The following is a 14,130-nucleotide window of genomic DNA, read 5'->3' on the forward strand; positions in this document are numbered from 1 at the left end:
TTCGGTGTTGAGGTGCGCATTTAACAGCTACTATACTCTTAGATAGTATTCCGAGCGATTGGTTAAGAACGGAGCAGTGTCAATAACGCGTTTTTCGTGCCTCTTTGAATGTCGGTGTGCAAAAGAACACTGGAAGAACTTGAATTGTGGCGCGTTTCAATCAAAGTAGAACATTAAATACACGTGGGCCAAAACATTCAGATCAAGAAACAGGCTGACTTGGGAATCTGCAGAACTTGATCAATTTAAGCGTTTCATAAATTCATTCTTCTTTAGCTTCCTTGTAATTTTATGAACACACAAAGGACGTGAAATTATGAAGTACCTTTCCCGACCACGGCATATCCCAGTATTTTTGTAATCAACTATTGCTACAACGGAAGAAACTCTCTATCAAGTTGTACAGCAAGCTCCCACAACAGTAATGTGATTAATAACCAGATAACCATTCTGCTCAAAATAACAATAGGGAATCTTTATCAATTTGAGAGGGTGAATGGAGTTTAATGTTTTTTCTAGCAATGGTACCTTAATAATGTTATGAAATGTCAGCTTTGGTTTTTGTATTGGAATCCTGGAATGGAATTTGAACTGAGATAGTAGGAACTGCAGATGCTGGAGAATCTGAGATAACAAGGGTCTAGGCCCGAAACGTCAGCTTTCCTGCTCCTGTGATGCTGCTTGGCCTGCTGTGTTCATCCAGCTCTACACCTTGTTGACTCATGGAATTTGAACTGCCTTTTTGGCTTAAACGTGAGGGGGTTGAAGGGAGCTGCCAGTTGAACCACAGCTGCCACACATTTTGCAAGTCAATTGTCCGTTAATATTCCCACAAAGTTAATTGGGGTAAATACAAGTATGCAAGGTTTTTTGATGTATTGCTAATCAATCTCTCTGGGCCAGCATGGGAACTGTTTTTGAGAGTTCAATCACATTCATATATTTAGATAACAATTAAAATACTAAATGTTTCCTTTACCTTATTTGGCTTTCTAAATCCAATCTTTTTTCTTTTCTGTTCTCTCATTCATCTACAACCTCCATTGTTCCCTCTTTTTTTCCTTTTGAATTCTTAAAACTAATTAACTTGGCTATGCCATTAACTAAGATTTAGCATTAACCACTAGCAACTAGGTCTTTCAGAAAGTTTGAACTGCAATTTTGAGTTTAAGGGTGCAGGAAACATTTTGATTAACAGCTTACAGCATGACATATTTTACTGAGCAAAACCAAGATAATGGAGTACTAAGAAAACCACTAGATGACTAGCAGGTAGATAGGAGTGCTCTATTAGGTAAGTTGAATTTCAGTGGCTCATTTTTCTTAATCCTTGGGATGTGTGAAATTATTTTACAGCCAAAAATGAATTTGAAATGTATTCATTATTATCTGGGGTTAAGAGTGACCAGTTTTCAAACAATGAGTCCCACATTCGGCTATGATATAAATGTCTCTTAAAATCTGTTTTTGTGGTATTTTAAAGCATGCCAGAATTTTATCCTCCAAAACTAACAACACTTTCTTGTTTATTTTGAACCTGCTGGTTGTATTTAACTTCTAACGCAGCAATATCTTGAACTTGCACTCTAACAACATACCTGCTGTGTAAAATTCTGTTGTGCACTTATTTTTTCACTGGATGGAGCTTCTGTTATAGTGTCATAACCAAATAAAAGGTTCAATGTTGCATGGTTCTTTTTTTTTCAAAAAATGGGGACTTGAGTGCTTTATGTCACACAGTTCTTTTGACTAATTATCTTCAATTACTTCCAATCCTAATGGTCATTTTATGTGCTCACTTTCACAGCAGAGCTAGTTTGTCACTCTGCATCTCCAAAGTAAGGTTAGCATGGAATGACTTTGGCTTGGTCTCTAGACTGAACTTGCAGCATGAATATATGGAAATGATATCACCATATAATTCCGTTGATGAGAACATTGGTCATCTATCTGAATTGACTGTGCATCTTTTTGAATATTTTGATTTATTGCTTTTCACACTTACTGTTTGGAAACTATAAATTAAAATACAATATGAGATGAATCTGAACCTTTTGATTTATGAAGATTAACTCATTTTAAAAAGTACTGCAGTGTCTTATGACAAAAACAAATAGAAGGAATTGATGCAATTATAACGGAGGTAAACAAACTCGCACTTGGACTTCTGAAAAATGTGTTGCTATTTGCTGGCTGAAAATTTTATTTGCTGCCTCTTCCCATTTTACCAGTCCTTGTGTCCTTCTGAAGTCTGCTAATAATTACAATCCTCTTCACTGATTTATTTTTCAAAATTTTTATGTCCTCTGTTGACTTAAATTAGTTTAGATCATTTTACCCCACATTAAAATGATCAATGGTACCAATGCCATCATCTGTAAAAGCGAGATAAGCGTAAAACACACAGAAACTACTTGGCAAGACCTTGAGTTCACATCTACGACAAGCACATTTTAGAAAACCATGAATACCCTCCACGAATTTGCAGAAGTGAGGGTAAGATAAACTATTCTATGTCGTCTCCTCTATGGCACGTGGAACAGAGTTGTAACTAAAGAATTTTTAAAATTTCTTTTCAAGTTTCTATTGCCTACTCACATTGCTGTGTGCCTTCCTCCAGTCTGAAAAACAACTAATTACCTCTGTTACTTTCTGCATACGCCCTTTTAACCAATTTTGTGACTGAGCTGGCACTGTCCCCTTGATTCCACTGGATTCGTTTTTACTAACCAGTTCATGATGTTATGAAGTAGTTTTAGAGACAATTTGTACATAAGATGAATTATCACACAATTTCAAGTTAATCTCAAATCTGTGCAGAATGACATTGACTAAGCTATGCATTTCCAAGGTGTGATTAGTTTTGGCCAGGATAACTGCTTTTGAAAATTTCTGTACTTCTTGCATTAGGCTGACTGATCTAAGTGGATTTTCCCTATTTTGAACAGGGGTTTAACATTTACAGTCCTCCAGCTTTCTGGTGTCACAACCATAGCTAAGGAGGATTGTGGCCAGACCCTTCTATTATTCTACTCTTGTACAGCAATACAGGATGATTCAGGTGATTACTTTTGACTTTGAGTCCTATAAGACGTTCAAGTGCTTTGTTTTTCTTTAGTCTGTCAAATTTCCTTTATGGCCACCTTCTTTACTATGACATTAGCAGCCTTTTTTATTTGTTTGGTGACCATTTAACTGCACTAACTTGTGGGGGGGAAACAAATCACCAGTTCATCCAAGTTTGCTATATAGCAATGAAGTTGAGAGAACATTTTTGTATGCAAAAAATTTTCTTCACCATTCAAAAGATAGATATGAAGTAAGTATTCATTGAGTACTTCAGCCATAGTTTCTACCTCCACAAGGAAGATTTTTTGGTTCATAAATTGCTTTAGCCTTCCATTTACTATTGCTCAAAAGGTTTCAGTGTTAGCTTTTATGTTTCTTACTAAGCAATTTTCATTTTTCTCTTTCAGTTCTTCCCAGCTCTGAGCTTGTTTCACTTATTATGAAACTAAAATTAATCGTAAACCTGAGCCTCTGTTTGATTTTCATCCATCACTTTTTAAACATCAAAGGAGCTCTAGCTTTGGACACTTTTTTTTTTAAAACTTGTGGGAATGTCTAGTTGGTTCTGAATTGCCACCTCTTTGCGATTCCTCTGTTCTTTTGCAGTTTTAACTTTGCCTTTGATTTCAAATCGGCAGCTCTAACTCTTTCTTTCTTTTTCTTTTTTTCAACTGTGTAAATAGCCCCCTTACATTGGAGTATTTTTACAATTGATAGTAATGGGCAAAGAGAATGTACTACTCTAAACCTAGTAATATTTGATCTCTGTTTCCAAACATTCTTTCAATGAACATGCTCCACTTGTTGCACTTCAGAGCTGAGAATTAGGCCCAGCATTGCATTCTTTCTTGTGGGCTGAAACACACCAAGAAAATTCTCTTAACTATTTCTGGAGCTCCTTCCACTTTGTTCTTGCACTGTAATCTTCCAACTCTATATATCATATCTCTACGCATTCAAGCATCAGACACAGCTATATGATTGTATCATGTTCAATCCAGTTTACAAATGGCATAAGGAAGGAGTTTGTGATCACATGCAACAAGATTGTGACAACATTTGGGCTTGGGCTGATGAGTGCCAAGTAACACTTGTGCCGCTACAAGTGCCAGATAATGACCATTTCTAAGAGAATCCAGTAGTTTTCCCTTCACTTCCACTGACACTTTTTTCTCTTGCTGAATTCCCCTAACACTGTGACTCCACAAAGCTTCTCGCACACAAAAAAATTCACAAGTCAAACTCTAAGTGCAACTCCAACGGCAAGTGATGTTTGATACCATCTAGGATAAAGCAACCTGCTCGATTGGTATTCCATCCACTACTCTAGGAGATTTACTGCAGCAACTGCCCCACAGATCCTTCCGGAGTACCTTCCAAACTTGTGACCTCTGCCACCTAGAAGGAAAAGAGCAGCTGATACATCTCGACACTACCACCTGCAAGCTCCCCTCCATGCGATACACCATCCCGACCTGGTACTATTTTGTCATCCATTCACTGTGTTGCTGGGTTAAAATCCCGAAACTTCCTTCTTGATATCATTGCAGGTATCTCCGCATTCCAGGGACTGCAGTGGTTTAAGAAGACAGGTTACCACTACCTCTAGAATCATACAGAAGAGATCTTCAGCAACAAAAGAACTAGTCTAAATCTACACTAGTCCCACTTTCAGGCACTTGGCCCGTAGCCTTTGTCATGACATTTCAAGTGCTCGTCTAAGTAAACATTTTAAAAGTTGAGGTTTCCTTCCTCAACTATCCTCCCAGGCAGTGGATTCCAGATTCCCACCACCCTCTTGGGGTGGTAGGGAAATTTCCTCATGTCCCCTTTGAACCTCCTGCCTTTCACCTTTTTGAAATTCTATCCCCTTGTTATTGACCCTTCAGCTAAGGAGAACAGTTGCTTTCTATCCACCCTGTCTGTGCCCCTTATTCTTGTACACCTTGATTAGGTCCCCTCTCAGCCTTTGCTGTTCAAAGGAAAATGACAAGCCTGTTCAGCCTCACTTCATAGCCAAATTGCTCTATCCCAGGCAACATCCTTGTGAATCTCCTCTGTACCTACTCCAACACAATCATATCCTTCCTATAGTGCGGTGACCAGAACTGCACACAATTCTCCAGCTGTTGCCTAGCCAAAGTCCTGTACATAACCTTTCTGCTCTTAATCTATGCCACAACCGATTAAAACCAAGTGACGTCCTATACCTTCTTAACCACACTACTAACCTGACCTACCTCTTTTTTTTTATTTAATTTTTTCTTGTCACATGTACCTAAGTGCAGTGAAGTTTTGTTTTGCATGCAGTACAGGCAGATCATAACATACAAGGACATACAGATCATAGGGTGATTGACCAGAGCAAGGCAAACAAAGTTACAGCTGCATAGGTGATGTACAAAAAAAAAATGAGTTCAACATGAGATTTGAAATTTGAGGTCCATTCAGCAGTCTAATAACAGCAGGGAAGAAGCTGTTCTTGAACCTGTTTGTGTGTTTAAGTGTTTGTATTTCCTCTCTGATGAAAGAAGTTGGAAGAGATTATAACTGGGATGGGAGGGGCCTTTGATAATATTGGCTGCCTTTCCATGGCAATGAGAAGTGAAGATGGTGTCAATGGATGGGACATTTGGCTTGCATGATGGTCTGAGCTGTATTCACAACATTCAATAGTTTCTTCTGGTCTTGGGCAGAGCAATTTCTGTACCAACCAGTGATGCATTCAGTTAGATGCACCATAGAAAACATTCTGCAAAAGTTGGTGTGGGTCCTTGTGAACATGCTGAATTTCCTTAGCCTCCCGAGGAAGAAGTGGTGTTGTGCTTTCATGTGACCACATCAATGTGGTCCAGGACAGGTTGGTTATTGTCACTCCTAGAAACTTGACACTCTCGACCATTTCCACCTCACTTCCATGGCCCAAACGTGGATTTTACCAGTTTCAAAATCTCCCCACCCCTGGCCTCATTGCATGACTTACCCTCCCTCTCATCCATGCTTCTTTGACCTGACACAACCTGTCCATCTTCTCTCCCACCTATCCACCACTCCCACCTCCCTGACCAGTCCCGACCACTACCTACATGCACTCACCTATCACCATCCCACCTACCTTCCCCAGCCCCACCCCTCCCCTGTCTATTTATTTCTGAGCTCCCCTCCCTCTCGTCATTTCTGAAGAAGGGTCCTGACCCGAAACGTCACGTTTCTTGTTCCTCTGCTGCCTGGCCTGCTGTATTCCTCCAGCTCCACACTTCGTTACCTCTGACTCCAGCATCTGCAGTTCTTGCTATCTCAAGAAATATAGCACTTGCGTCAATCTTTTCTGATAGATACATGTACTGTTGTAATGCCGACAGCTTCAAAAATCGGAATTTGAGCTCCTCCAGCTGATGCTTTCTGCACAATTGATTGCCGAGGGCACCAGCAACATCCCAGAGTTCTTGTATGACTATTTTTTAGTGCACACTGATGCTACTGAGTGCTGGTAATGGAGTAAGTTAGTATTTGTGGATGTGGTGCCAACAGAAGAGCTGCTTTGCCCTGGATAATATCAAGTTTCTTGAGTATTGTTGCTGCTCTTCCAGGTAAATGGGGAGTATTGACTTGTGCCTTGTAGGTGGTAGATAGGCTTTGTAGAGTCAGGGCCTGAATTATTCACTGCTGGATTCCTAGCCTTTAGCCTCTGACCTGCTGTTTGAAGCCACAGTATTTCTTTGGCTAGTTCAGTTTGGTTTATGATAATAGTAAACCTCAGGATGTTGTTAGTGGTGGAATTCTTGATGGTAAGGCCATTGAATGTCAAGAGGTGCTGGTTAGATTCTATCCTATTGGACATGGTCATTGCCTGGCACTTACTTGGCACAAATGTTACTAGTCACTTAATGCTCCTTATCTAGATATTGTCTTGGACTTGCTGCATTTAGATGTGGACTGTGTCAATATCTGAGGAGTCAGGAATGGTGTAGAGGATTTTCTACTCATCAGTGAAGATGCCCACTTCTGAACTTATGATGGAAAGTCATTGATGAAACAGCTGAAGATAGTTGGGCCTAGAACACTAGCCTGAGAGTCACTTGCAGAGATGTCATGGAGCTGAGATAATTGACCTACAGCAATCACTTTCCTTTTATGTTAGGTAAGTTTCCAACCAGCAAAGAGCTTTTCCATTAAGTCTAATTTTGCTAGGGCTTCTTGATGCCATGCTTAGTCAAATGAGACCTTGATGTCAAGGGTAATCACTCTCATCTCACCTCTGAAATTCAACTCCTTTGTCCATGTTTGGAACAGGATGTAATGAGGTCACGAGCTCAGCGGTGTGGTAGTCCTCTGAGGATCCTTGCATTGTCTTGTGGAGAGCAACACTTGCCTTCCTGAAGCAAAATAACAAATGGTTATGAGCTTCATACTGCCCAGATCTGTGAAGAGAAGTCATCACCCTATCTCTAAATTTATGACCGAATGCTGCCAGTTGTATCCATTGCCTGTTCCCTTCCCCTGACATCTAGCTTGGAACCCTGTGATATGTTGGTTGCTTTGATTTTTCTGAATGACTTTCACATTTAAATATACTAAGGTTGATGCAGCTTTGCAGAAATTACTCTGCTTTCTATGCATCCCGAAGGAGGAAAATGTTTTAAAAAGAACAGTGATCATATTAGAGCTGCATTTTGAAGACAAATCAAATTAGTACTCTAATTTGCCAACTTCCTTCCCCCTCTAGGAAGCTAATGCTCCACTGTTGCCATGTGTCCCAAAAGCACAGAAGCTCAAAAAAATGTAGGTTTTAATTCTGGCGTTGCTCTTGTCCAAGATGATATTTTTTTTTTTTTTTGTTGCTATCTGGTCCATTGGCATTGTCTGTGTTCTTCTGCACTGTCTGACTATTTGGCCCAAAGCTAGGAGTTTAAATTCCTTTTCCTTCTCTTGGTTAAACTGTGGACTTAGGCTGATGTGGCCCCGCCTACCTAGAGTTGTTTGGGGTTAGGCTTTAGATATTTGTTTTGATGTCGTCCACAGTTCTAAACAAGGCTCGACTTAAGTTGGGTAGTGGGAGTTTGATTTAGGAGGGGCTATTTGAGATGCTGAAAATATAAAACCTTTTGCGGATAACGATCATCCCCACTCCCTTTAACAGCCCGGTCCTGCACACGGTCAGTTCTTTCGACTTGCAGAAGATGAATAGGGCTCTAATTGGCCAAGTATTTGTCTTGCTCGGACAGGCCATACATGGACATTATTTTTGACCCATGTAGCAGAGAGATCATTAACCAGGATATATGAATTTAAAATAATTTGTAGATTTAAAGGGGAGCAGAGGAGAATTCTCTTGACAAAGAGGATGTTGGGGGCCTGGAAGTTATTGTGCAGAAGGATAGTAGATAGAGTCTCACTTCACACTTAAAGTGGAATTTGGAAAAGCCTTCAAAATGTCATAACTTACAAGACTCTGGAACAATAGTTAGAAAATGAGATTGAGCAGCATAGCCTCCAGAGACAGAATGGATCAAATGCCTTCCTCTTTCTTTGTCATAACTTTTCTATGTTTTTAAAATCCTCGAATTATTATACAACAGAAGGAAGTTGTTCAGTCCTTTGTGTTTTACTGGCTTTCTATGACTCCCTACCACTCCCCCCTTTTTCTCACAGCCCTATAAATCACTTCAGAAGCTATTAATGAGTCTGCATTGACACACCGTTGGGTTGTGCATTCCTGATTAACCCCATTCATATCATGCTTTAAAATTTCCTTTTGAAATTCTTAAGTTTCCTCTTTTGCCAGTTACTTTGAATATATGTCCTCAGCTCCTCACGCTTCCACAAAAGGAAATAGTTTCTCCACATCTATTCTGACTAAACTCCTCCATGATTTTTAATTCCTCCATCAAATCTCCTTGCAGCTTTCTTGGAAAATTACTAGCTTTGTTAGTCTGTCCATGTGATTGAGATATCTCCTCCCCAAATTGATTCTTGAGTCTTTTCTGGACTTCTCTTAATGCATCTTGATTCACCTTGAAGTGTTGTGTCCAGGATTAACAACTCCAGTTAAAGCTATTCATAAGGGTATTAAAAAAAATTAAAGATGATTCAATCTAGAGTATTATTACTTTTGGTACATCTGTGTCCAATTGATTTATACTTTTTATTTTCTAGACTAATTGCTACAATGGAGGAAATAATAAAAGGGTTGGAGAAGAATAGTCGATTACGGTATGCATTTTTGCTTTATTTCTCTGTGCATTTAAAATGTATCATGGTAGTGAAGGTACTTCTCCTGTAATGTGATAGTTGTGTTCTTGTGTGACCTCACACTATAGAAAATCGCACTATAGGAAATCACTATAGAAAATTGCATTATAGGGAAATTGCTATACCTGTACAGCGAAAGTTCATTATCCAAACAGCATCCACTATTCATCAATTGCATTACAGCTAATTTGCGTTAACAAAACATGCATTGTAGCAGAACTACTATAGCTAAAAACTCAGTCAAATTGGTTTTTGAGTGTTTAAAATACTGGATATTAAATGAGGCCTAATGGTATGGTCTCTGGATTACTAGTCCAGTGACATAGAAAATATCTAGGGACAAAATGCTAGAGAAAAGCAGTAGGTTTGTGGAGAGAGAAGCGGAGTTAACATTTTGAAACCAGTGTGACTTCCTCCGAACAGTTGCGCTGAGAACCTGGGTTCAAATCCGACCACGGCAGATGGTGGAATTTGAATTCATTAAAAATCTAATGATGACCATGAAACCATTGTCAATTAATGTTAAAAACCCATCTGGTGAACCAGATGAAACTGTCATCCCTACCTGGTCTGGCCTATATGTGACTCCAGACCCGCAGCAATGCGGTTGGATTATAGAGAGAGTGGGAACTGCAGATGCTGGAGAATCTGAGATAACGAGGTGTAGAGCTGGATGAACACAGCAGGCCAAGCAGCATCAGAGGAGCAGGAAGGCTGACGTTTCGGGCCTAGACCCTTCTTCAGAAATTTCTGAAGAAGGGTCTAGGCCCGAAACGTCAGCCTTCCTGCTCCTCTGATGCTGCTTGGCCGGTTGGATTATAACTGGACTCTGAAATGCCTAGCAAGTCAATCAGTAGTATCAACCCCTAGAAAGGGAAAAAGGCTGAAACCAGATGGACCACCTGGCGTTAACTAAGGTATCCAGAATGACAACAGCAAACCCAACACTGTTGACCCTTCAAAGTCCTCACTATTAGCATTTTGAGAACTAGTGTTAAAATCGGGGAAAGCTATCTGTCAGACGTTTCAAGCAACAGCCTGATTCATAGACTTGTATTTTATACACTGTGTTCCTGACAAAATAATCACCATCTGTTGATGTGCATAGCTACTAACTGAGCTGGTTGAGTCCTAAAGAGTTTGGCTGTTGGACGCTGTGGGCCATCAGCAGCAGCCAAATTGTACTCCAACAAAATCTGCAACTTCATGGCCTGGCATTTCCTTTGCTCGACCATTGCCAGGATCACTGCCTGGTTTAATGAAGATTGCAGAAGAGCTCTCCTGAGAAAATGAGGCTTCAGTCTGGTGAAGCAACAAATCAGGACTACTTGTGTGCTAAATTGTTTAATGGTTAGAATCCATTACTAGGGAAATAATAAACAGGACTTTTGGAAGGCCAAAATAAAATCCATTAGAGCATGGTATTATGAAGGGTAAATCATGTTTGACAAATTTGCTGGAGTTCCTTGAAGATATAACAAGCAAAGTGGACAATGGGGGTCCTGCAGATGTAGTATATCTGGACATCGAGAAGGCGTTTGATAAGGTACTGCACACAAGGTAAGATCATATGTAGTTAGGGGTAATTTATTAGCTTGAATAGAAGATTGGCTAATCGATAGAAACCAGACAAAAAGGATAAATGGGTCTTCTTTTGTTTGGCAATCTAAGTTAGCGGGGAACTGCAGAATTCGGTTCTCGGGATCCCAACTACTTAAAATTTATATTAGTAATGTGGATGCAGGTCTAGATTGGACAATAGCCAAATTTGCAGATGGCATTAAAAAGGTGGGAATTAATAAAATAAGAAATTGACAAAAAATGAAAATTTTTGAAAATCTCAGCTGGTCTGGCAGCATCTGTGGAGAAAGAGTTAATGTTTGAGGTCCAGTGACCATTTTTTTGTTTTTTTCAAAACTACTTCAGAACAGTTCTTTGGTTTTTGGTAAATGGATATGGTCAGGTTAGGTGAATGGGCCAAAATTTGGCAGATGGCATTTAACATGGATAACAGTGAGGTTATCCATTTTTGTCAGAAGAATTAAAAAGGCAACTAATTTAAATGGAGAGAAACTTCAAAACACTTTGGTGCAGAGGGATCTGGGCCTCCTTGTGCATGAATTGCAGAAAATTTGTCTGCACTTACAGCAAGAAAGAAGGAGAGAAAATGGAATTTTGATGTTCATGGCTTAAAAATCTAAAAGGAGGGAAGTGATATTGCAATTGTAAAAGGCATTGGGCGATCACATGTGGAGCAGTGTTCTTTTAACTTCCTTTAATGGCTGCAGGGGCCTCCAAAGCCCACGTGTTTCAGCACTTTTGGAATTTGCATGGAATGGCAGAGTGGCAACCCATATGCAGAGGTGCGAAGCTTTGAGGGAATATTGATTTTTGAGTATTGCATACAGTTTTGGCCTCCTTATTTGAGGAAGGATGTCAGTGCATTGGAAATAGTTCAGAACGTTCACTCAGGGTATTCAAGAGATGAAAGGCTTGTCTAATAAGGAAAGATTGAGAAGTTTCAATCCATACTTCACTAGATTTCCTCCCATACTTCTAAAATCTAGTGAAGTTTATAAGATGCTGAAGGCTAATTAGAAAGTAGATATAGAGCAGATGTTTCCCCTTGTTGGGAAATCTAGAACAAGGGGTCATAGTTTTAGGAGTAGAAGATTGACAACCCTTAGAGAAGCATCTGTGGAATGCACTTTATATAGGGTGCATTGGACATCAGGATATTTTGAGGAGACAGATTTTTAATTAGTAATGGGTTGAAGGTTTACGGGGAGTGGGTATGAGACTAGAATTGAGGCAAAGATAAGATCAGCCATGATTGTATTAAATGGTGGATAGGCTTGAGGGGCTGAATTGCCTACACCTGTGCCTAGTTTTTTCTAAGCAGCAAATGATGGAGCTAAGTGAATCCACAATCAACAGATCCGACTGTAAGCTCTGCAAACCTGCCACATCCAGCCATGATTACTGGTGCACAACTAATCAAGTCACTGGAGGAGGAGGCTCCACAACCACCCACTCCTCAATAATGGGGTTGCCCAGCCTGTCAGAGGCAATTGATAATGCTGAAGCATTCATAACAATCTTCAGCCAGAAGTGTCTAGTGGATGATCTTCTAGAGATCCCCAGCATCATAGATGCCAGTATTTAGCCAATTCAGTTCATTTTAGATGATATCAAGAAACATTGGTTGCACCGGATACCACAAAGGCTCCAGGTCCTGATATCGTTTTGGCAATACTAACGTGCTCCAGAACGTGCTGCGCTCCTAGTATGGGAACAGCTTGACATCACTGGCATCTAACTGACAACGTGGAAAAGTTCCTAGCTAATTACCGCCCCATTAGTTTACTCTCTATCATCAGTAAAGTGATGTCATCAATAGTGCTATAAACCAGCACTTGCTTAGCAATAACCTGCACACTGCTTAGCTGAGGTTCAGCCTTGGACTTCATTACAATTTTGGTCCAAACTTGGATAAAAGAAATGAATTCTAGAGTTGAGGAGAGAACGAGAGCCCTTGACATCTTGGTGCTTTGACCGAGTGTGACGTCAAGGAACCCTAGCTAAACCAGAGTCGGTGGGAATCTAAGGGAAACTGTCTGCTGGTTGGAGAAATACCTGGCAGAAAGGGGGATGGTTGGAGGACAATCATCACTGCTTCAGGACACCTCTCTAGGAGATTATCAGGATAGTGTTCTTGGCTTAAACATCTTCAGGTGCTTCATCGATGACTATCCCTCTATCCTAAGGTCAGAAGTGGGAATGTTTGACTAAACCATGTTGAGCACTGTTCATGACTCATCAGATACTAAAGCAGTCCATCCCAAATTTGGCAAGACCTGGAAAATATTGAGGTTTAGGCGAACCAGTGGCAAGTAACATTTGCATAAATTGAGGCGATGACCAACAACAGAATCTAACCATCTCCCCTTGAAATTCAATGGCACCACCATGACTGATTTCCCCACTATCAAAATTCTGGTGTTACCATTGACCAGAAATTGCACTGAAATAATTATATATCTGCTTTGGCTACAAAAACAAGGCAGAAACTAACAATTCTGTAGTGTGTAACTCACCACCTGACTTCCAAAAGCTTGCCCATTATCTCCAAGACACATGTCAGAAATGTGATGGAATATGCCTGGGTGATTATAGATCCAAAAAAAAAATCAAAGTTTGACCGCATTTAAAACAGAGCCCATTTTTAATTAGCACCACATCCACAAATATTCAGTCCCTGTACTATCAATGCTCAGAAGTGTGTAGCATCTACAAGTTGCACTGCAGTAATTCACTATGGCTCCTTAAATAGCACCTTCCAACTCTCATGACCACTACCGTCTAGAAGGACAAAAGCAGCAGAAACCTAAGACCACCATTTGCAACAGTATAAAACAAATGAAATATTTATGCACTCTCTCTAGTGCTCTCTCTCCACAGATGCTGCCAGACCTACTTCTCCAGCGAATTTTGGGCATCACGGTGGCTCAGTGATTAGCACTGTTGCCTCAGAGCCAGGGACCCGGGTTCAATTCCACCCTTGGGCTATATGGAGTCTGTGCAAACTCCATATAGACATTCTTCCTGTGTCTGTGTGGGTTTCCACCAGGTGCTCTGGTTTCCTCCCACAGTCCAAAGATTGCATGTTAGGTGGATTGGCCATGCTAAATTGCCCATAGTGCTCAGGGATGTGCAGGCTAGGTGGGTTAGTCATGGAAATGCAGGGCTACCAGGGATAAGGTAGGGGGATGGGTCTGGGTGGGTTTCTCTTTGGAAGGCTGGTGTGGA

The 14,130-nt window shown here is 40.4% G+C and overlaps 1 protein-coding gene across 12 annotated transcripts in view; it reads left to right on the forward strand.

The window, feature by feature from the left end:
- Positions 1 to 14,130, forward strand: part of LOC109933193 (centrosomal protein of 63 kDa-like) — a 124,428-nt gene that overhangs the window by 7,454 nt on the left and 102,844 nt on the right. For 9 of the 12 annotated variants that reach the window (XR_007262213.1, XM_048597588.1, XM_048597597.1 and 6 more), the window contains exon 2: positions 9,226 to 9,282. Coding sequence is in view for 11 of the 12 variants with exons in the window: in XM_048597588.1 (XP_048453545.1) it covers positions 9,226 to 9,282 (57 nt within the window). In the remaining variant the exon portion in view is untranslated. Of the gene's footprint in view, positions 1 to 2,948; positions 3,062 to 7,163; positions 7,211 to 7,832; positions 7,852 to 9,225; positions 9,283 to 14,130 lie in introns of those variants that run through there. The other 3 variants (XM_048597590.1, XM_048597592.1, XM_048597594.1) reach the window with 3 other exon arrangements.

This window comes from Rhincodon typus, chromosome 6 (genome assembly GCF_021869965.1).
Source record: "Rhincodon typus isolate 14 chromosome 6, sRhiTyp1.1, whole genome shotgun sequence".
In the NCBI taxonomy this organism is placed as follows: domain Eukaryota; kingdom Metazoa; phylum Chordata; class Chondrichthyes; order Orectolobiformes; family Rhincodontidae; genus Rhincodon; species Rhincodon typus.